A 25,558-nucleotide genomic window follows, 5' to 3' on the forward strand; every position below is an offset into this window, starting at 1 on the left:
ACACACACACACACACACATATATATATATATATATATATATATATATATATATATATATATGTATATATATATATATATATATATATATATATATATATATATATATATATATATATATATATATATATATATATATATATATATATATATATATATATATATATATATATATATATATATATATTTTGGTAGCAGTCTTTTCTGTAGACATATATTATTAAATATGACCAAAAAAGTAAGATTAATAATTCTAACACGAATTTTTTCGATCTTTCTTACGTTTCTTTTCACTGTTGATGGTAATTCAAAAATCAATTCTCCAAAATTCATTTTTATTTCTAGTCTGACGCGACACTTGAGCGCGTTTCGTAAAACTTATTACATTTTCAAAGACTTTAGTTTACACACACACACACACAACTTTAACTGAATAGAGCTTTAAACATCTTCGAGTTTTTATACCTACATTTGGGTGAGGTGACATGTTACAATAGTTTTGGATGAGGTGAAAATAAACTTTTAACACAAGACAGGACACGAAACAATGGGTATTAAAGGTAGGTAACTGCAGAAGGCCTATTTTTATTGGCCCATATTTCTTGATGCTTCTGTATTGGAGCGGAGTCTTGAAGTGGGTAAAATATAGTTGTGCATTAATTGGCTGTTGATTGCGGGTGTTGACTTCTTGATGTGTAGTGCCTCGCAGATGTCAAGCCGCCTGCTATCGCTGTATCTATCGATGATTTCTGTGTTGTTTGCTAAGATTTCTCTGGTGATGGTTTGGTTGTGGGAAGAGACTATATGTTCCTTAATGGAGCCCTGTTGCTTATGCATCGTTAAACGCCTGGAAAGATATGTTGTTGTCTTGCCTATATACTGAGTTTTTTGAGGCTTACAGTCCCCAAGAGGGCATTTGAAGGCATAGACGACGTTGGTCTCTTTTAAAGCGTTCTGCTTTGTGTCTGGAGAGTTTCTCATGAGTAGGCTGGCCGTTTTTTTGGTTTTATAGGAACTTGTCAGTTGTATCTTCTGATTTTTGTCTGTAGGGATAACGTTTCTACTAACAATATCTTTCAGGACCCTTTCCTCCGTTTTATGGGCTGTGGAAAAGAAGTTCCTGTAAAATAGTCTAATAGGGGGTATAGGTGTTGTGTTAGTTGTCTCTTCAGAGGTTGCATGGCGTTTCACTTTCCTTCTTATGATGTCTTCCACGAAACCATTGGAGAAGCCGTTGTTGACTAGGACTTGCCTTATCCTACAGAGTTTTTCGTCGATTTGCTTCCATTCTGAGCTGTGGCTGAGAGCACGGTCGACATAAGCGTTAACAACAGCGTCAACACCAGCAATCAACAGCCAATTAATGCACAACTATATTCTACCCACTTCAAGACTCCGCTCCAATATAGAAGCATCAAGAAATATGGGCCAATAAAAATAGGCCTTCTGCAGTTACCTACCTTTAATACCCATTGTTTCGTGTCCTGTCTTGTGTTAAAAGTTTATTTTCACCTCATCAAAACTATTGTAACATGTCACCTCACCCAAATGTAGGTATAAAAACTCGAAGATGTTTAAAGCTCTATTCAGTTAAAGTTGTGTGTGTGTGTGTAAACTAAAGTCTTTAAAAATGTAATAAGTTTTACGAAACGCGCTCAAGTGTGGCGTCAGACTAGAAATAAAAATGAATTTTGGAGAATTGATTTTTGAATTACCATCAGTAGTGAAAAGAAACGTAAGAAAGATCGAGAAAATTCGTGTTAGAATTATTAATCTTACTTTTTCGGTCATATTTATTAATATATATATATATATATATATATATATATATATATATATATATATATATATATATATATATATATATATATATATGCGAACAAGCCTGAATGGTCCCCAGGACAATATGCAACTTGGGGTGTGAGTTTTCAGTTATATATATATATATATATATATATATATATATATATATATATATATATATATATATATATATATATATATATATATATATTTCTGCTTCTCCTCGAAGAAGAAAATAAAGAGCATTCAGAGAAGATCTTGTGGATTCTCACTGAATACTTTATTCTTTCTTCTCCTACCACTCCTATTATTTTAGATTTATATATATATAACTATATATATATATATATATATATATATATATATATATATATATATATATATATATATATATATATATATATATATATATATATATATATACATATATATATTTAGGGGTATCACCACTGGTTTAATTAAAGGGACCCACATCCTCGAAGAAGAAAATAAATAGTGTTCAAAGAAGACCTTGTGGATTCTCACTGAATACTCTAATCTTTTCCTCTCCTACCACCCCTATTATTTTTTTTATTTGATTTTATTGCAATGCTACAGTTTACAGAAAACACACACTTATATAACAATATAACAATCAGTGTTCGAAGACCTCGTCCAGCTCCTCGGGGGTCGGGTGCGTACCCAAGATACAGCACGCATTTTCCTTCTGAACAGCGACACTGAGGCGCTGGAACATAAAACTGGCCGCTCTTGGGTCTCTAGTCTTCCCAATGAGTTCCTCGCCCAGCTCCTTCAGGAACTTAAGTGCACATTTACCCCAGGCGCCCAGAGTCTCAGAGCCTATTGGCACGAACCTGTAACAACGTTCTAGGTCCCTGTACTTGTTAGTTTTCTGGGTCTCCCTGAAGGTGGCCGCCCCGCCTCCCTCAGCTGTGCTGTAAGGTAGATAGGTATCAGCCAATGTGGATGCACACGTGTAGTCCCACACGACCTGTTTACCTTCCCTCCACGGCTGCAGGGTGACTCCATCTGGGCGTTTTTGGCTGTTGTCAGGCCTGCACAACTGGGGTTCCCTTTGTGCTGGACACCCAGCTGAAGCCAAACTTCTCTTGATGATGTCATTGACTGCTTCATGTCTGGCAATCTTTCCCTGTGTCTTACGACAGATGAGACCATGGCTACCGTATTGGTCCGCCCGTGCATGGCCGCAAATACACCGGTGTTCGGTGGAGATAGGGGCGGCAAGGCGCAGAGCAACACCAATATATATATATATATATATATATATATATATATATATATATATATATATATATATATATATATATAAATATATATATATATATATATTTATATATATATATATATATATATATATATATATATATATATATATATATATATATTGGTAGCAGTCTTTATTGTAAATATATGTTATTGAATATGACCGAAAGGGTGAGATTAATAATTCTAACACGAATCTTCTCAATATTTCTTACGTTCTTCTTCACTATCGAGGGTAATTGATAAAGTAACTCTCCAAAATTCATTCTTTTTATTCACTCTATCCACTATGATAGCGGATAGAGTGTATCGTGATCCGGCTTGTACTCCTCTTGACATACCAGAAAACATACTGAGGAAGCTGCTCCAAGCCTGCACTAAAGAGGCACCCTTCTCGAGTCCAGATGGGCACATATATAAGCAAGTAGATGAGGTCGCCATGGGTTCTCCCCCTTGGTGTTCAGTTTGCGAACTTCTACATGGGTACCATCAAGCACAGGGTCCTAGTTGACACGGACTTGAAACCCGTCATATTCTGCAGGTATGTTGATGACATTTTTATGCAGGTAATTGATGTCAGACGTCTGCAGCAGCTGAAGGAAGCATTCGAGCAGAATTCTGTGTTGAGTTTGACGTACGAGATGGAGAATGATAGAGAACTGCCTTTCCTAGATGTAACAGTCACAGAAAGGAACGGAGGCTTCCACACTGCAGTCTACACTAAGGAAACAAACATAGGAATGTGCCTCAATGCCAACAGTGACTGCCCAGACAGGTACAAGAGTGATGTCAACGCTTACGTCGGCCGTGCTCTCAGCCACAGCTCAGGATGGAAGCAAGTCGATGAAGAACTCTGTAGGGTAAGGCAGGTCCTTGTTAACAATGGCTTCTCTAACGGTTTTGTTGAAGACGTCATAAAAAGAAAGGTGAAATGTCATGCAACCTCCGAAGAGTCAACTAACACAACACTTGTAACCCCTATTAGACAGTATTACAAGAACTTCTTTTCGACGGCTCATAAAACGGAGGAGAGGGGCCTGAAAGACATTATTGATAGAAACGTTATCCCTACAGACAAAAATCAGAAAATATAATTGACAATCTGCTACAAAAACAAAAAAACGGCCAACCTTCTCACGAAAAACTCCCCAGACACCAAGCAGAATTCCTTGAAGGAAACCAACGTCGTCTATGCCTTCACATGCCCGCTTGGGGAGTGTAAGCCCCAAAGAACTCAGTATATAAGTAAGACAGCAACGTCTTTATCTAGGCGATTAACTATACACAAACAACAGGGCTCCATCAAGGAACATATAATCTCTTCTCACAACCAGACCATCACCAGAGAAATCTTTAGAAGCAACACAGAAATCATCGACAAATACAGCGATAGCAGGAGACTCGACATCAGCGAGGCACTTCACGTCAAAAAGTCAACACTAGCAATCAACAGCCAACTAATGAACAACTATATTCTACCAACTTCAAGACCCCGAACCAATATGGAAGCAGCAAGAGTAAGTATGGACCAATAGGCCTTCTGCAGTTACTTCCATTCATATGATCTCATCCCATTGTTTCGTGTTCTGTCTTATGTTTCACCCCATCAAAATCTTTTGTGCCATATCACCTCACCCAAAAACGAGTATAGGTATGAATGTATTTTGTGTGTTAATTAAGTCTTTGAAAATGTAATAAGGAATTACGAAACGCGTTTAGGCGTCAGACTAGGAATAAAAAGAATGAATTGTGGAGAGTTACTTTATCAATTACCGTCGACAGTGAAGAAGAACGTAAGAAATATTGATAAGATTCGTGTTAGAATTATTGATCTTACCCTTTCGGTCATATTCAACAACATATATATATATATATATATATATATATATATATATATATATATATATATATATATATATATATATATATATATATATATATATATATATATATATATATACATACATACCATGGGAGGTGGAGCTAGCTCCCAGTCTACCAACCAATCATCGACTCGGCCGCCACCGCCACCACCTCCTTGTAGCCAATCATCAGGCCAGCCTTTACCACACCTGCTGCAGGCTCCCAACATCGTTAATAGTAACTTCTTCGCACTTACGCGCCTGGCAGAAATGATGGCAGGCACGAACTACAAGGAATTCGTCCGAATTCTTAACAAACGTTGCAAATGGCCTCCCAGCATTCTCTGTTCCAGAGGAACTTCTCATGACCACAGCTTCAGCTTCTGCTACCACTTCAGCTTTCAATATCACTATCTCTGCAACTACAATCGCAGATCGCTTGTCTGCTGACCCCAAGCTCAGCAACCAGTATCGAACCACCTGCTTACTGAATCAACTGATTCCTTTCCTGCTTCTGCACCTGAAGAAACTGTTCCATATCCTCCGTCCTCACCAAAGTCTGAAAACCTCAGCTCATCTGATGACGATTCAGTTGATGCATTATACCCCCCCCCCAGCTTGGTGCATTATACCGGGAAGAGACGGTAGGCAAGGAGGCGGGGTCTTGTGGCGGGGACGACGAGGCGAGGACAGCTGTCTTCTTGAGTCGTGGAGTCTTCTTTCTTCTATGATGCTGAAGTCTCCTGTCTTTAACGTCAGAAAATTTCACGGTAGCGGACATGGCATCCTCCAATTCCAAACGGGCATAATTAGGTCCCTATACCCCTTAAGTGGGGAAAGAAGGTGGCTGCTTTCAGTTGGTGATGATGACTTTTTTCTTCGTTAATTTGGCATTTTTAGCTCGCTGATGTCTTGTCGCAACCTTCAACTGCGAGTCGGGGTTTGAGCCTTTGGATGTGTCGATGAATTCAATCGTCGTTCTGCTGCTACGGTCGGGGTCTTCCTGTTTTGCCAGGTTATATAGGTCCCTCAAGGCAAAGGAGATGATTCCGCATTCTTCTGGCGTTCTGGCTAGTTCCGCGCGGCCATGATCTTGTACCACTTCTGATGTGAGTGAAGACGGGAGCGGTTTGTATATCAGCTGCACTAGTGGTGATGTTGTGGGTCCTACTGAAACCTCTTCGTCGTCGGATGAGTGTGGCTTCGGTGTCTGGGGCAGTGGAGAGGGCCCCCTGGTCTGGATCTGTTGTGGCGTTTGCTAATGGCACTGGGCCAGGCGTTTCGACTCTGGTATTGCCGGGTCCGGTGGCCAAGGCCGACGACGTTTTTCTTGGCTGATTAGGTGGTGTGCTGGTCTCTGGTGGCTTAGTGTTTTGATGAACATGGTCTCATATTTTGAGGTTCAGTAGCTTGTTCTCGTCGTAGAGTTCGTTGAGAATTTTGTACTGTAGTCGGATATCCACGCCAGATATTGTTTGCTGTTGATACTACCCTCATCTACTCTAACCCCAACCCACATACACTAAATAATGTTATTAATAATGAACTAAAAAAAAGTCCACTTATGGATGTCAACCAACAAACTAACACCTAACATAAAAAAGACCTACTACATCTTATTTGGAAGCAAATCAACAAATGCAATTCAGCTTCAGATAGATAATGTTAACATTAGTAATAAAAATGATGGAAAGTTTCTTGGCCTATTCCTAGACAATAGACTCAACTTCAGCACCCTTATACAACACATAACTAAGAAAGTCTCTAAAACAATTGGTATACTCTCCAAAATTAGATATTATGTACCTAACTCTGCTCTCATCTCACTATATTATGCACTAATCTATCCCTATCTTAATTATGGTATCTGTGCATGGGGTTCAACCACTGCAAACCACCTCAAGTCCATCATCACCCAGAAAAAATCTGCTATCAGAATAATAACAAATTCTGCTTTCAGACAACACTCAGCCCCCCTTGTTTAAATCCCTAAACAGGCTAAACATAAACTACCTTCACACATTCTCTTGTGTAACTACATTTACAAAACCCTGTTCTTAAATGCAAACCCTGCGCTGAAACTCTCCCTGGACAGATGTAATAGAACCCATAATCACCACACCAGAAATAAATATCTCTTTGATATCCCCAGAGTCAAACTTAATCTGAATCTGTGTAAACATTCTTTACAAATAAAGGGACCCAGTCTATGGAACTCACTCCCTAATGAATTGAAAAGCTGTCCAACTTTTGTGTCATTCAAAAACAAAACTAAAAAGTACCTAATTTCATCTTCATAGTTTCCTACCTTGTTGCCTTGAAATTGCACTGTATCTAGTGCTACCCAATCTCCCAATCTTTATGTACCTACTCTAAACAACATTACCATTGTGATCATTGCTGTCTTCTTATATGCACTATCAATTTGCTGTATTGTGCCTATTAATCTTGTCTAAATTACCAATCAAGATGTCAATGCAATCAATCAGAGCTATCAATGTGCTTTAATATACCTACTAATCTCTCCTTTCTCATTTTTCTTTTTTCTTGCAATGTACCTGTTATCATTTTATTAATTCTGCTTGAATTTACCTACTTAAAATTATCTGTTAAATTAAGGACCTGTCCGAAACGCTGCGCGTACTAGTGGCTTTACAAGATTGTAAATACCATGCTATGTATCCTCACAAACCCAATGTACCATCTTGTATATAAATAAATAAATAAATAAATAAATAAATAAATAAATAAATAAATAAATAAATAAATAAATAAATAAATAAATGGATGAGGATGGATGAGGGCAGCCTCAGTGCTGTGGATGGTGGGTGGTGGAGGTGAGAGTGGCGACGGCTGGGTCGATGATTGACTGGCCTGGTTGGGCGATGTCGTCTGGGTCTGCGATTGGCTGCTGCCGCTGGATTTGCTTATCCAATAGTTGAATGGAGCGCCGTTCGTGGCGCCACTTGTCGGGAGGTCTGGGAAAGCTACTGTCTGGATGTTGAATGCTTTCGGTTTTGGAATGGTGGTGGCTTGTCTGGCGTCGATCATGCTCTGAATTTTGACCTTTCTAGCTTGTAGCGAGTTAATCTTATACTCGCTCCATTATCTCATTATCTTAATAGCATAACTAATTAGCACTAATTACAGAAGCTACAATCCTTTCCCCAATTACAGGTAATACTCTTCTCATCTTGTTGGAGGGAGCTGAGGTGTAGTCACCATATAAGCAAGCGATATGAGGAATAGCGGACAGTACAATTTCCACAGTCAACAATGTAGCACTCGGCGTGTACTGTTCTAATCGACCCAAGACGCTACAGCTTCGGCACAGAGCAGACAGCAGACTACGACCGCATCCAGCCGCCACGCTCTCTCACATAGAGCTCCACGACTCCGGCCTCACTCAGCTCTCTGCTCTGCTCCAGGCTTTGTCTCAACGTCTACGACACTGCTGTATCCAGGACTACTAAATAAATATGAAACTCACTAAAAACTGTGTATCTAGTCTACCCAACAACGTAACATAATCGTACCTTACAAGCTGCTTGTCGGCCGCCTCAGCAGCCACCATCCTGGTTCCTCTACTGATTTGCCTTGCAGAGAAGCTGGCAGGATGGGTGTTCGATACCCACTGGCAGGACTTCACCACTAGTGAAGCTCTGCACGGATGAGCGAACATCCCGTCGCTGAACACGGTCTGGAATACTATGGGGAAAAAACAGATCACAAGAATTCTCACCTTTTACGACAACTACGACGTCTTCCTCAGAAAGACCCTAACAGACCTAAAACTACACACAAGCTATTTAACCTGATCTACGACCCACCCCATGCTCCAATATTCAAATGACACCCTTCTCCTCCTCCGATCCTAAATACCTAGCTCCTAAATACCCAGCCTCCTTAACTCTTCTCCTCCCTCTTTAGGGGGGGGGGGGACCTGTTAGCTCCCATTTACTATTGACTCTGGGTGGGGCACTATGCTGACTAGTGACTCCAAACCTCAACTGGCGTGAGCCTCCAAGGCTCACCCAGCTAAGGGCTGCTATCTCCATGGGTGCGCTGAAAAGATGGAATGTTGTCACTACAAATCAAATTCCTTGCCTCCATCGCTTAGTCCGGTTATAACGCTTAAACGTCATGCAGCTGGGTCTAGCCTTGGCACTTTATCTCATTCTAAAAACTCTTCCTCTCATCCTCGCTAATTCTTCCCCCTATCCTCATTTCCCCTCTCACCCCATGGAGTATCTTGACCTATATTTAATTCATTCATTCTGGCAGGAGCAGACATCGCCAGGTACGAGAAGATACTCAACAGACTGCTTGCGACAAACGGTCTACCCGAGATGTCGGTTCCAGTGGACCTACTACAACCTCAAAAAGCTGCTTCATCTCAACCAGGCCAGGCCACAACAACAACGAGACCAGCAGCAACAATACCAACGACACCCCCGGCGGAAGTACCGACTATAGTGCAAACAACACCTATGACCCACGCACCAGTTACAGCACGGCCCAAGCCATCCCAGACTAGACAATCAATCACCCAATGCCTACATCAACTCTCTCCACTGACACAACAACAAACCAAGATCACCAAGCGGATGTTGCAGCAACTCAACCAGAAGACAACATGGATCTTGCAGAACTTAAAGTCTCCTATATCAAACCCGAACCCACAGGCAAGTGGCGCAAGACAGAAATGAAGCGCCCGTTACCTCTGCTACTTCGAAGGGGATACCGATTTCAAGGGCAACAGTAGTACAAAAAAAAAAAAAAACTGGTCCTACTATTCAACCAGATCATCGCCAACAAGAACACTGACAAATTCCCTCACCGAATGTATGTCCACTCAGAAACATTGTGGAGACACACTGACCTCACCATCCTGAAGAGAGAGTACTTCGACCCGGAGTTCTATCTAAACGAGGAATACGCCGCCAACGAACCCCAAGACCCGGAACCCCAATACTTCTTTACCAGAGGTTCTGTGCGGTCTGTTTAAGCAAACTCCCACCAGCGAGAAACCACCAAACCGAAATTAATGCAACCGTAGGTTCACCAACTCAATAGGGAAGACGCATGCTGCAAGCCAGACAGAACACCTGACATAAATGCAGGACAACAGCCAACCTCCACCTCACTAGCCTCCTGCTACTGCTACAGAACTCAAGATTCCAAACCTAGACAAAAACATCATGCCAACCCATTGTGGATCGGCCACCGAAATTTCAGCCTCCTCTATCCACATCCAAATCTTCTTTCAAGAATGTCACCTCCCCATCTCTTTTCCTCCCCCATTCTCTCCAAATCCCTTGGAAAACCAAGTCAAGTCAAGGCCAAGTACGTGAATGTACTCAACAGGCTGCTGTTTGCAAACGGGCTACTCAAGATGTCGCTACCAGCGGATCTACTCGAGACTCTACAAGCTACCCCAATCCAACCAGAGCAAATCCCAACACCAGAGGCAGCAAAAGCAACGACATCGACTAACATCGCCTCGGACCTGGATGATCATCTCCCAGTGGCAACCTCAACTCCAACCCAAGCACGCACGCGACCAAAAACCAAGAAAAAACAAAGAGCGTCCAGCTTCAGCAACAGTACAAGGAACTTACCCAGCTGACCGCAATAACCTTGAAACCACCTATACCAAACCCGAAGACGACAAGGAAGCCAACGACAAAAAGAGACGGCCCTGCTATGGCCTCTACTTTAACGAAGATGGGTTTCAGGGTAACCCTCAATACAGGACAACAGCTGGCACACAAATACAACTAGATCATCGCCAACAAGAACCCCGACAAATTCCCACACCCCATGTTCGTCTACGGCTCTGCCATGCACTACCGTGTTGACCTCTCCACTCTGAAGAAGGAGTACTACGACCCGGACTTCGACAAAAAATTCCCTGAGAGACTGTACATATTCCACGAATATGAAGACGACCCGGAAGAAACCGAGGGACCATCGTTAATGTGCACATCAATCAGGCGATGCCTCGGGCAGAATCACTTACCACCAAGACACACGGATTAGAATAACAAAACGTGCACACCTCAAATTGAAAGACACCTTCACTCAAGCCAGACGCAGCATTTCACCTACACGAGCATGACAGCTGACCGCCACTCCCCAAGCTTACTGCTGCAGAACGAGAACAACATCAAGATCAACAACAACAACAACATGCTCCACCCCAAGACCATAACATCATGCCAATCCATGGTGGACAGGCCACCGAACTTTCAAGCCTCCTCGTTCCCCATCCAAATCCTTTTCAAGACTTTCAACTCTTCATCCTTCTTCTTCCCCCAAGCCCTTTCCAAGCCCTTTGGACATCAAACTTTCAAACTTCCTACCACGTCGCCTCTCGCCACCTAAGAAGAAGTCAGAATAACAAAACCAAGACTAAGAACCAAGACAAACACCTGACACCAACCCACGATGGATAGGCCACCGAACCTTTTATCTTCCTCGTTCCACATCCGCTTCCTTTTCAAGAATTTGCACTCCCCCATCCTTCTTCCTTCCCCCATCTTCTCCAAGCCCTTTGAACATTGAAACTGAAGCTACCCAAGATGTCGGTACCAGAGGACCTACTCCAAGCTTCACAGACCATCATAGCGCAAGCCAATCTGCTCCAAACAACAACAGCAGCAGCAACAGCTCAGTCAGCCAACCCACCAACATGGCAAGCAGCCCCAGCCGACCAAGATACATCGACACCATAACCATCACCAGAACAAGAGATACCAGATATCCTAGCTTACGACCGCAGAGCAGATGGACCTGCTACGACCTCAGCCACAGCCCCTTCAAGCGGGACCAGTTCCTGCCACAGCAAAGAAGACTCAGAAGAGGAAACTGAAGACATCGAAGAGTACACTCTACATACAGCCGAAGAATATGACACGCCCTACCCCGGTTACCCGACCCGTCTCAAAAACGGCCGAGAAATAAAAAAAAAACTCCCTGGCAGTCAGACGCGAAAACAGCCTGGCGTCAAGCAAATTCTTTCGGACTGAAAGAGAAGGAAAACCCAATGCTCGCTGCAGCGTCGAGCCACACCTAATCCAACGCTGCCACGGCATCACCGTTCTCGACCCCGAGCTCATCACTCAAGAATTCTACACCCAATACTCAGCCGTTATTAAAGTCATCAACACAAGGCTCAGAGAGAGAGAACAGATAAAGAAAGAAGAACTAGGAAATCAGGCGTGTGACCAGGAACAAGGCTAAACACCTGAAAGAAGCCACCGCCTCCAAGACAGAACTCACCACATACAGCTCCAAGGAACAGCCCACTGAAAACCCACCGAGGCAACCCCATCCCTTCGAACACACACCGACAAGACTGAACCACTCCTCGTCCCGAGCAAGCCAGCCTCAAGCCATCCAACCCGCCATGCAGCCTTTCCACGACGGATATAATTCAAACTCACAGTATCAAGATACAAAAACTTAAACGACTCCCAATCCACAGTAGATAGGCAATAACCTTTCTATCCCCCCTCGACGCCATCCTCATCCGGTTTCCATAGTTTCCAGCCCTATTCATGTGTATCTTTGGCGCCCAGCTTGTCAAACCCTTTGGTCCTGAAAACGCAAAACCCCGTAACTCTGATGTTCTTATTGGTCACCCAGATGGGATCACAGTGAACCCCTGGAAGAATGGTTCGGGACTGCTGTCGCACAGTTGGTGCGGGACTGCTGTCGCACATCCGGGTGGCACTGCACTCCCAGGGAATCAGCGAAGTCCCGTAAATACAGAGAAATGGATCATCACTACAATTTTGTCCCCATTACTTCCGAGACACTTGGCGTCTGAGAGCCACCAGTTTTTTTTTCAAGGATCTGGGTTCTAGGCTAATTGAAATAACAAGAGACCCCTATAGCTTCCCAGCTTACTTTTCCAGCGCCTTTGGCATGGCTATGAAGAGGAGAAATGCACACTGCATATTGGGTTCCTGTCCGCCGTCTGAGGAGCTGGACGAACTCGATAACCAACTTGTTAACGTCTGGAATCAAGTCTGTAACTCCTTTTTTGTAATAAAGTTTAAATAAGGGTCAGCCGCTTCTTGGACGAGCGTAGCCTGATTGGTTGACCCGCCAATCGGTTAACAACCAGGCACCCAATTACTGCTAGGGTAAACAAAAGCGAAGTGAAAGGAACTATCAGGAGAAAGTGCCAAGCCATTTAGGAGAAGGATTTAGGATAGGGATGCATGAAAGGAATTGGTGTCCAGTATATCCTCCTTCGCCAGGATTCGAACCCAGACCAAGGCGCTCGCGAGACGCGGGGCGAATGTCTTACCACTACGCCACCTCGGAGTATATATTCCCCCTGTGATTATTATTATAAACATGGTTTGGTTTGGTTTTTAGTGCATTATGTCCACAAGAGCTTGCTAGCCAACCAGAAAGTATACTTTTCTCCAAATGTTAAGGACAAAATTACCATTATGAAAGTATTCACCGCCTGAATCTGCAATTCATACGGTTTATCAATCATTTGAACTTTTTTAATTTGCTAAAGTTAATGTTAAATTTGTAATTCCTATAATGTTCCTGAAGATAATTAAACGCAATATTGTATTTTTGTATTTATTAGTGCATAAACCAATGAAATAACAATGACATTTTCGTAAGTAGAAAGTTATTGCAAATTGCAACAAATGTATATATATATATATTTATATGTTTATTACTTTAAATCCCGTGCAACTGGGGTTCGAATCCTGGTCCTGGTCAAAAGAGTTCTTAGTGATATGTATATGCATGTATATATATATATATATATATATATATATATATATATATATATATATATATATATATATATATATATATATATATATATATATATATAACTGAAAACTCACACCCCAGAAGTGACTCGAACCCATACTCCCACAACTGGTATGTACAGGGACGCCTTAATCCGCTTGACCATCACGACCGGACATAAGGAAGTGATAGCCGAGGCTATATGAACCACTTCCCCGCCGGCACTCGGATGGTAATCTTGGGCATAGCATTTTATCAAATCACCTCATTCTTTGGGGCACACGTGAGGAACACAAATGCAAACAAGCCTGAATGGTCCCCAGGACTATATACAACTGAAAACTCACACCCCAGAAGTGACTCGAACCCATACTCCCACAACTGGTATGTACAGGGACGCCTTAATCCGCTTGACCATCACGACCGGACATAAGGAAGTGATAGCCGAGGCTATATGAACCACTTCCCCGCCGGCACTCGGATGGTAATCTTGGGCATAGCATTTTATCAAATCACCTCATTCTTTGGGGCACACGTGAGGAACACAAATGCAAACAAGCCTGAATGGTCCCCAGGACTATATACAACTGAAAACTCACACCCCAGAAGTGACTCGAACCCATACTCCCACAACTGGTATGTACAGGGACGCCTTAATCCGCTTGACCATCACGACCGGACATAAGGAAGTGATAGCCGAGGCTATATGAACCACTTCCCCGCCGGCACTCGGATGGTAATCTTGGGCATAGCATTTTATCAAATCACCTCATTCTTTGGGGCACACGTGAGGAACACAAATGCAAACAAGCCTGAATGGTCCCCAGGACTATATACAACTGAAAACTCGGCTTGTTTGCATTTGTGTTCCTCACGTGTGCCCCAAAGAATGAGGTGATTTGATAAAATGCTATGCCCAAGATTACCATCCGAGTGCCGGCGGGGAAGTGGTTCATATAGCCTCGGCTATCACTTCCTTATGTCCGGTCGTGATGGTCAAGCGGATTAAGGCGTCCCTGTACATACCAGTTGTGGGAGTATGGGTTCGAGTCACTTCTGGGGTGTGAGTTTTCAGTTGTATATAGTCCTGGGGACCATTCAGGCTTGTTTGCATTTGTGTTCCTCACGTGTGCCCCAAAGAATGAGGTGATTTGATAAAATGCTATGCCCAAGATTACCATCCGAGTGCCGGCGGGGAAGTGGTTCATATAGCCTCGGCTATCACTTCCTTATGTCCGGTCGTGATGGTCAAGCGGATTAAGGCGTCCCTGTACATACCAGTTGTGGGAGTATGGGTTCGAGTCACTTCTGGGGTGTGAGTTTTCAGTTGTATATAGTCCTGGGGACCATTCAGGCTTGTTTGCATTTGTGTTCCTCACGTGTGCCCCAAAGAATGAGGTGATTTGATAAAATGCTATGCCCAAGATTACCATCCGAGTGCCGGCGGGGAAGTGGTTCATATAGCCTCGGCTATCACTTCCTTATGTCCGGTCGTGATGGTCAAGCGGATTAAGGCGTCCCTGTACATACCAGTTGTGGGAGTATGGGTTCGAGTCACTTCTGGGGTGTGAGTTTTCAGTTGTATATAGTCCTGGGGACCATTCAGGCTTGTTTGCATATATATATATATATATATATATATATATATATATATATATATATATATATATATATATATATATATATATATGTACATTATGCTGCCTGATAATGGTAGTGGAAAGTCATGGTGGATGCCAGTTACGTGAATGTGCAAGTAATCCAAACATGCTTCGTCTTTCTTTAAAGTAAACTACGCCGCCTTTGGAAGCGAAGGGAAAATGTGTAGAGTGTGTTTACCTGCTTTACAGGTGTTGAGAGTTGTTCTACTCCCGCAAACCACGCAAGTCGAGGTGTAGACTCCAGTTGTCAGTCATCAAATGCAGTGACATGGCAGCTCATGCTTCCTCATCTAGTTCATTTTATTTCTCATTTCTCTTCTTTTCAACATTGATAATTCACCGTCTATCATGTCTCCTAGTTGTCAGTACTTCTCAGCCGCCGTTCGATACACTTCCCTCAATATTTTCACATATTTCCTTCAGTTCAGGTCTGAGTTCCTTTCTCTATCTGTAAACTTCTGAGCCTTTACAAGTCTCGTGTTGTGCTGCTTGTGGTAACATGGTCTTCCCTTGGTTACTGGGTTCTAGAGGACTGGTCTCCCGATGGTAAATAATGGTGTTGCGTGGCCTCCTCTTCCATGGTGCCAAATGGTGGTATTCTGATGTTCGTCAGTCTGTGAGAGCCGCTGGAGCTTTCCTATTTCTGTATGTGTGTGTGTGTGTGTGTGTGTGTGTGTGTGTGTGTGTGTGTGTGTGTGTGTGTGTGTGTGTGTGTGTGTGTGTGTGCTTGCGTTTGCAGATTCAGAAGCTTTTACTCTTCTTCATCTTCCTCCTCGACATCATAACTTTCATTCTTCTCCTCTCCTCCTTCCTCTTCTACCTCCTCTACCACTTGAGTCTCCTCGTTGACAGCACCTTCAGCATCACGCACTGAAACACACCACAAAGGGAAAATTATATCATGTTAACTTATTGCTCTAAGGTTTTACACAACTATCGTTTGCATCAATGTTCCTTACCTCACTACTAATGTTACCTCTGTGAAACATATTTGGAGCAGGCCGGTGGGCCTGACACGGCGTCCAAGGACACCCACCAGACACACGGATTACCCATGGCACCACGATGTTCTAAAAACCAATACAACCTGAATTCCTCTGAATTTGTTGCATATGCTAAAAAACAACGTTTATAAAACGTTTATAAACGTTTATGAAAGTTCACTCGACTGAATATACCAAGAACTCTGTTTGTCATTTGTTAATATTATCTAAAGGCTCCTTGTGAGCATTTCTCTTTATTCATTTATAAATATATCTTCTTATCTACTTATCAGAATTGCTCCTTGTCTACTTATTCTCAATTTGCTTATCAATACTCTTCCCTATATACACATCCTTATACTTCCCTATCTAGGTATCAATATACCACACTATCCAGTTATCAGTATACTCCATATCTTCTTATCAATATACCTTATCTGCTTATCAATATACCTCCCTGTATGCTTATCAGTATACTCGCTGCCAATGTATTAATAAACCTTCCTTTTTACTGAACAATATATCTCATTACTTAACAATATACCTCACTACTTATCAATATACCTCCCTATATACTTATCAATATATCTTCCTATCTACTTATCATCATACCTCCCAATCTATTGATCATCATACCTCCCAATCTATTTATCATCATATCTCCCTATCTACTAATCAGTGCATCTCCCTATGTGTTATTACATCTTGTTCCGGTAACTGTCATCCTGACTCCATATTTCCATATCTGTCAACACGACGTCTGTATACTTCCCTATCAATATACTTCCTTATCTGCTTGTCTGTCAATATGCCCCCTATCTGCTTGTCTGTCAATATGTCCCCTATCTGCTTGTCTGACAATATGTCTATATTGACAGGTAGAGACTGTCAAGAGTCTCTATCTAATAGTGTGTCAATATGTCTCCCTAATTACTAGTCTAAGACCACACCTTCCCATTTGTCTGTCTGTCACTCGACCTCTATATCAAGTCTAATGAACCATCAACCAGATCACGGATATGACCTCAGTAAGGAAGACGAGGAGCTCGGAGAATTCACCTCCTATATGTATATTTATATCATTGATGGCATTTAATAGCATTTAAAACAGCAAGACTAACCATTAGGAACACAGCAGTTACAGCCTTGTCCTTTGCACCCACGACGTATGAGGACCTCGTGGTTCTTGCATTTGGCTTGGGTGCACCTGCCACCGTGCTCTCTGCATTCCACGTTGCTGGTGCAGTCTGGAAGGGGAATAGTTTACTCGTGTTGTGAGCACAGACGTGCGAGAGAACACGCTTTGTATGAAGAGGTTTTGAAACACATACAAACATAATTATGTTATGTTCGATTCTTCGATTCTTCGATTCTCTCGATTCTTCGCGGCAGGGGATCGTATTCCAGAGACCTGCCCGAAACGCTACGCGTACTAGTGGCTGTACAAGAATGTAACAACTCTTGTATATATCTCAAAAAAAAAAAAAAAAAAAAAAAAAAAAAAAAAAAAAAAAAAAAAAAAAAAAAAAAAAAAAAAAAAATGTTGCACAAGAGGCTCGCGCACAATGGGACGCTTAGTACTGAAATGAGTCTATGGATTATTAGAAATGTTTTTCTCAGTATTAGAGTAGTTAGCTCCATACACAGTTTCAAGTGAAGATATGATAGAGCCCAGGAGGCTAAGGAACTTGCACATCAATTGATTGGTAGTTGAGAGTCGAGATCAAAGAGCCGAAGCTCAACTCCCTCAATTGTGATTGCGGAAGTTGAGTTACTGAGGGGCATAGGCCCTCAGTAGACCTCTGGGAACGATCTATAAATATTAAATTTCGAAGGGAGAGTTGCCCAACTGTTGGAAGAAGGCAAATGTGGTACTAATGTACAAGAAATGGGTTAAGGAAGTGGCACTTAACTACAGACCGGTATCATTGATAAGCATTCTCTGCAAAATACTCGAAAAAAATGTGAAGAATCGTCTAACACCAATAGAGGGATCGTAGTCCTAAGGGTCCGGGTGTGATTCCCGGCCGAGGCAGAAACAAATGGAGTAGTTTTTTCAACATGATGCACCTGTTCACCTTGCAGTAAATAGGTACCTGAGAAGTAGACAGCTGTTACGGGCGGCTTCCTGGGGATGTGTGTGTGGGGGGGGGGGGGAGAGAAATATATATGTAAAAGATATTATAGAGGAAAATAGATTGATTAGAATAGCTATTAGGGCCAAGAGCTAATAGCTCGATTCTGCAAGCTCAAATAGCAAATTACACACACTCACACTCAGGAGGTCAATCAGAACAGGAGCGTTACCAGAAAGTTGGAAGATAGCTAACGTAGTCCTAATATACAAAGAGGGTGATATGCAGGTGTGCAACGAGGCTCGTCTCAGAATTGCAATAGAAAAGAGGAGAGAGAGGAGACATGAAAGATACGTACAAAAAATACTTAGGTGAGACTGAGTGTTGAAATAAATGTCATTAAAACATTAACTGAAAGAACGTAAGCTTTAGAACAGATGAGCCACAAAGTTGTTAGAAAATTTCATTTTAGTGATAGAGTAGTAGGAAATTTGAATGAACTAAATGAACAGGTTATAGAAGAGATAACCATTCATAATTTCATGAAAAGATATGACAGTAAAATAAGATCGGAATCAATGCATTAGACAACCGCCTGCTAGAAAGACGGGATCCAAGAACTACAGCTTGATATTGCAAGAATAAATTGATGAGTACAACTAGGTGAGTATACACACACACACACACCGTTATCAAAATAAATATGATACAAAAAGCGAATGAAATGAGTCACTGCAATGAAGTAACGATGGTGGAAAGTCGGGGTTTATGAGCAGATATCCGACCGTGGATATTACGGATATCATGGATACTGAAAGAGGCTGCTGAGGTCCTGAGTATACATTAGGTGAGGCTAGGTTGAGCTGGGATAGAGTAGATTTGATTAGGTTGCATTAAGCTAAGATTGGTTAGGGAACGTTAAGCTAAGATAAGCTGCATTAAATTAAGGTATATTACGCTAAAAATAAATAGATTTATTTAGGCTACGTTAAGGTACGATAGGCTAGAAATGTTTAGGACAAGTTAGGCTTGAAAGTGAGGTTTGGCCTAAAGGCAATAGCATCATAAAAATCATATTTTTTGTTGTCACTCACGTTTCTTATTCTTACGAGTGCAACACTTGCAACCATTCCCACCACAGCCATTGTGCACCTCGTTCTCCACTGGACCGTTGCAAGAACGCCTGCAAACGCCCTCGTTCTCATCGCAGAGTCTCCTCGGGGCACACCCGCGTTCGTGCTCCTCGAATTCGCCTCCGGATCCATGCTCGTTGTGTTCGGGTCCATACCTTTGCTCCGAGAGAGTTCCTTTAAGAGAGAGGGAAAAATCATCATGTCATCGATTTCTTAGGCCCTCTACATTTTTGGAAAGTTTGCTTAAATCACAGCATGCAGGAATGATAATTATATTCACAAATAAACCTGCCATCTAAAAATTATAATATATATGAGCACAGATATTCAATAAATCTGTAGGCAGGCTTTCCGCATATAATATTGTAATTTTTTTATGTAATGATATTTTCAAATAAAGTTAGATAAATATACACACATACCAAAAGAATAGGGGTGGTAAGAGAAGAAAATATCAAAGTGTTCAGTGAGGATCCACAAGGTCTTCTCTGAGTACTCTTTATCTTTTTCTCTGAGGCTATGGGTCCCTACACTTGCACCAGAGGTGGTACCCCTTCTAGGTTAATAAATAAATATATATATATATATATATATATATATATATATATATATATATATATATATATATATATATATATATATATATATATATATATGTCGTACCTAATAGCCAGAACGTACTTCTCAGCCTACTATGCAAGGCCCGATTTGCCTAATAAGCCAAGTTTTCATGAATTAATTGTTTTTCGACAACCTAACCTACCTAACCTAACCTAACCTAACTTTTTCGGCTACCTAACCTAACCTAACCTATAGAGATAGGTTAGGTTCGGTCATATATCTACGTTAATTTTACCTCAAATAAAAAAAATTGACATCATACATAATGAAATGGGTAGCTTTATCATTTCATAAGAAAACAATTAGAGAAATTATATTAATTCAGGAAAACTTGGCTTATTAGGCAAATCGGGCCTTGCATAGTAGGCTGAGTAGTGCGTTCTGGCTACTAGGTACGACATATATATATATATATATATATATATATATATATATATATATATATATATATATATATATATATATATATATATATATATATATATATAGTCAAATCTGAAGCCTAAGCCAAGTTTAGCACATATATGTACTAAATTAACCTTAAAATGGCGAATATCAGGCCTAGGATTACTCATTTAGGCCTATGAAAGGTTAAGTTAGTATTACAGTTACTGTTCCACTTTTTGGCTTACCATATGGAGTACAAAACCTAAATTTTTTGGGGGTACAGCAATCTATTTTTGTACATTCTACCCTTAGATTCTATAAGAAGTATAATTTTTGTACCTTCTACCTACAGATTTTATAAGAACTACAAATTTTGTACGTTCCACCCGTAGTTGCTATTAGAACTATAATTTTTTATTTTCTCACCCATAATTGCTATTAAAAAAGATATGATATTTGTTCATTCCACCCATGGGTGCTATAAGAACTACCATTTTTGTTCATTCCACCCATGGGTGCTATAAGAACTACCATTTTTGTTCATTCCACCCATGGTTGCTATAAGAACTACCATTTTTGTTCATTCCACCCATGGGTGATATTAGAACTACCATTTTTGTTCATTCCATCCATAGTTGCTATAAGAAATATAATTTTTGTTCGTTTCACGCAAAATTGCTATAAGATCTATAATTTTTGTTCATTCCAGCCATTGTTGCCTTCATTTTTCGAGTATGTGTTGAAATCTACAGCGTATTTATTGCTTATACAGTGTTTATGTGTGTATTCAGTGTATACACACTTGTATACACTGTATACAAGAGTGTAACAGTGCACTTGGTCACTATATCAGTTGCATCTCTCCTGTGGCTACAGAAGAGATTCACAGCTTCTTGCGGTTCTCTTTTTCTCTCTTCTGTTTACTCCCCTTTCTCTCTCTCTCTCTCTCTTCAGCCACGTCATCTGCAATAAATTAAGACATTTTATATTACATAAGAATACACTTGAGTGTGTGTGTGTGTGTGTGTGTGTGTGTGTGTGTGTGTGTGTGTGTGTGTGTGTGTGTGTGTGTGTGTGTGTGTGTGTGTGTGTGTGTGTGTGTGTGTGTGTGTGTGAGTGTGTAAAATAAAATTTTAGACATAATAAACTCTAGATTTTAAACACTTGAGCTCAACAAGAGTGTATGAAAATTAAATATAATAAAAATAGTTCATTCTTAAGCATACAATAATAATAATAATAATAATAATAATAATAATAATAATAATAATAATATGTGGATTGTGGTTCAGAATAGTTCATACCTTCCAATCGCCAAATGATTCTGGTAAACCATCTGATTGGCATGCCTTGGAGCTCATCATGGTTCCATCAGTAGTGTGTGTGTGCCTTTTAGGAGTACTGGGACGAGAGTTCGATCCCATCGTATGGCCTCAATATTTTCTGAATTTAAATTAAATTTGAAGTTTTTTATTGAAATAAAACGTGTAGGAACAGTACTGTTGTCCATACTTTTAAACTTTATTAGCTGTTCTTTTTGTAAGTTTTGAGTCCTGTGGCTCAGTGAGCTACGTCCTCGGCTACGGCTACGTCCTCGGGTCTTGGCGTTCCAAAGCATACAGGGTTGGCGTTCGATTCCCGAGGCCCATGGGTTTGTGCACAATTTATTCACCCTATCCTCATCTCCCAGCTCCCAATCCTTACATCCCAACTCCTTATCTCATATTATAATTCTTTGTTCTCATATCCCAACGCCTTGTCCTCATATCCTAACTCCTTGATCTCATATTCCAACTCCTTGTCCTAATATTTCAACTCCTTGTTCTCGTATCCCAACTCCTTGTCCTAATATCCCAACTCCTTGTTCTCGTATCCCAACTCCTTGTCCTAATATCCCAACTCCTTGTTCTCGTATTCCAACTCCTTGTCCTCATATCCCAACTCCTTGTTCTCGTATCCCAACTCCTTGTCCTAATATCCCAACTCCTTGTTCTCGTATTCCAACTCCTTGTCCTCATATCTCAACTCCTTGTTCTCGTATCCCAACTCCTTGTCCTCATATCCCAACTCCTTTTCCTCATATCCCTTCCAAGAACTATATAGCCATACTGTCTTAGCGGTTTCTCCTCACAATTCCCTTACCCAGCTGACACTAAGTCACAATAACATGGGAGAAAATTACATACCCAACCCACACATCTGGAAACGAATGAAGTGACGACATTTCGGTCCGTCCCGGACCAATTATCAAGTCGTGATAATAGTCCATAATGGACCGAAACGTCGTCGCTTCATTCATTTTCAGATGAAGGGGTTCGGCGTCTCTTTTATTAAGTAAAAAAGCAATCAAATCAATTGTGCTGGAGAGCCTGGCTGGATGAAAATATAAGCCTGCTTCTCACTACATGTGTGGCTTTGCTTTGATTTGTCTTATATTTTAGGAAGGAATTTCAGATTAGTAAAGAGTACATATATTAGATATCATCCCGTATAAAAATAATCTCATAGTATAAAAAAAAAGAAAAAAGACCACATGAAGTCTTAATTTTGATCAATTTATTTGAGTCTGAGCACAGATATTCAACGAATCTGTAGGCAGGCTTTCCGCATATGTAGGATTTATGGTTATGTATGAATTCTATATATATGATTAATTTCTGCATATATATATATATATATATATATATATATATATATATATATATATATATATATATATATATATATATATATATATATATATATATATATATGTATATGTATATGATTTCAGCATATGCTAATTTCATTTAGCTAGTGAGCATCTGATTGAAAGATTATGCAGCCACCGGTTTGTATACAGAGAGATACTGAATATGTATACGCTGTCAGGAGTAACTAAAACTTATGATGTTCACCTGTACGAACCCCACAGGTGAACATCATCAATTTCCTTAACCCCTTGACAGCACAAAGGTGAACACGAACCACGTGAAAAATCTTTGGAACAGGCCGGTGGAATCGAACCCCAAAATCCTGGGGTTTCACCCTAGCTGCACGCATTACTCTTTGGACCATATGTGCGTGTTGGGGGGAGTGGGGTGATCTTGGACGCGGTTTCAATCCCACCGTCCTGCTCCCGATATTTTCTCATCTGCACTGTTTGACATATGCAGTACAATATGTCTTTCTGTAGAGGGCTGCGTGCTATTCCTATCAGAGGCTCACCAGCTGACAGAACTCTTCTAAATATTTAGCAAGAAATGCGAACAAAGACCAATCCTTAGGGTGGATGTGATCAAATATAAATCCTTATGGTGGATGTGATCCAAACCCAATCCTTATGGTGGATGTGATCCAAAACCAATCCTTAGGGTGTCCAGTATCATGGTTGATGATGCACTAATACACAAGAGGCATCCAGTCACTTTGTCTATGATGGAGGGAAGTAGTTCTGGACACCCTGTATGTGAAAATATTGAGAGTATACTGTGGAACCGCCCAGTGGTCTCCAACCCTGCCGGAAACTCGCACCAACCACTCACACCTCGGAAGGCATAACGGATCCAAATGTTCTGCTGAACATACAAGGGGGAGGGGGAAGGTTTGGAACCCGTGTACCCCTGTAGCAACAATTCAGTTTTGAGTAGTTCCCCGCCGCTGCTCCGGCCCAGGAATTCACCAAACGTATTCGCAACCAGTTACGAAATCTGTAAATTGGTTCCTTGCTCATGGCGGTTTTGCTAACATTTTGTGAACAGTTTAATAATGCGGAACTTCATTACTCAAGATTATTTTTGTTATAAACAGCCTCTTAGTGCTTTAAAGCTCATAAACTGTTTAGTAAAAGCAAACAAAGCCGTCTTGATTGATTAAAGATGAACAGGTTTCGTAAGTAAATGCGTAAAGGCTTGATGAATCGTGGCTGTATCAATAATGTTTCAAGATCATCTTCCGTCCCTCTCAATACAAAGAGAATCCACAGTAGCGTGAGGGAGAGCTGCTCAATTTTTCGTTGACAAGGGCGGGAGATGGACATAAGAACAGCGTTACCTATACCAGAGTAGGATCGGGTACCAAGCAGGTGCCTCCCAACACCGTGTATGTTTAGAACAACATCTGGCTGTGTTGCTTATAGCCTCCCATGGCGGAGTAAGCCATGTTTGTCTCTGCTAGTACCACAGACCGGGTTTGGTTCCATCCTCAATATTTTACCATAATGCGTACAACATAGATATGTAACAGTTGATTGGTTAGAGATTTGCTATCAACTCGAGCTCCCGAAGAAAATAACAGTATCACTGACCTCCACAGTGAAAGCAAAGAAGTAAGCCATAGAATAGGTACTTAGGTGCTTCACTTATCCACCTTAAAAGCATCACTTGGCGTCTTAGTGTGTAGACAGCTAGGCAAGACGACAAATGTGACGTACCTTACCAGAAGCAGCGGCGTCGCTCCCGCTGGGTTGCGGTGATCCTGCAGGTACACCCCCGTCGGCCTCTGCTCCCGCCATCAGGGAGACACAGAGGATCACTAGCACGAGCGATGCCTTCATGGTGCTGGTGTTTCCTTGTTCCTCGACGCCTCTTCAGCTACAAAATGGTCCTCTGTCTCTCTCTCTTCGCCGTCCCCACCACACTGTGAACCTCGGCGGCTTGTGTGTGTGTTATGTTCTTAGGGGTCGCCTCGCGTCCTCTGCCCGTGAAGTCTGGCTTACAACTGGTAATAATAGGAGCAAACTCACGGGTATTTATTTGAACGAAACAGCTGCACCAAGAGCAGGTGCTGGAAGATGAATGTAGAGCAGATGTAACTGTCTTTTTTGTTTGTAATTCTCAGAGGCCACCTGTACCAATCGCCACGTCGAAGGACATGAGTCACTGAACCCTCTTCAGAGCTCGTCACAGATGCTGAGGGTCACGTTTATAAAGTCTCCGCATTAATTTAAAATGACCAGAGGTAAATTTGTATTATTTTC

General features: G+C 41.3%; 1 protein-coding gene across 1 annotated transcript; it reads right to left on the reverse strand.

Moving 5' to 3' along the window:
• Positions 1-15,418: 15,418 nt before the first annotated feature.
• LOC123770193 (uncharacterized) lies at positions 15,419-25,322 on the reverse strand. The gene is made up of 4 exons (XM_045761866.2): positions 25,018-25,322; positions 19,555-19,767; positions 17,507-17,632; positions 15,419-16,272 (listed from the first exon to the last, which is right to left on the reverse strand). Exons 1-4 carry the CDS (start codon positions 25,133-25,135, stop codon positions 16,154-16,156), a joined length of 576 nt encoding a protein of 191 aa, XP_045617822.2. The 5' UTR covers positions 25,136-25,322; the 3' UTR covers positions 15,419-16,153.
• Between the last annotated feature and the right edge of the window lie 236 nt (positions 25,323-25,558).

The sequence above is a fragment of the Procambarus clarkii genome, chromosome 45, assembly GCF_040958095.1.
Source record: "Procambarus clarkii isolate CNS0578487 chromosome 45, FALCON_Pclarkii_2.0, whole genome shotgun sequence".
NCBI lineage: Eukaryota > Metazoa > Arthropoda > Malacostraca > Decapoda > Cambaridae > Procambarus > Procambarus clarkii.

Excerpts from the sequence above, each read along its gene's own strand:
- LOC123770193 (XM_045761866.2), bottom strand. The coding sequence starts at position 25,135 with ATGAAGGCATCGCTCGTGCTAGTGATCCTCTGTGTCTCCCTGATGGCG. Across the intron at positions 19,768-25,017 it reads GAGCGACGCCGCTGCTTCTG|GAACTCTCTCGGAGCAAAGG; the intron begins GTAAGGTACGTC and ends TCTCTCTTAAAG. Across the intron at positions 16,273-17,506 it reads TAACTGCTGTGTTCCTAATG|TGCGTGATGCTGAAGGTGCT; the intron begins GTTAGTCTTGCT and ends GGTGTGTTTCAG.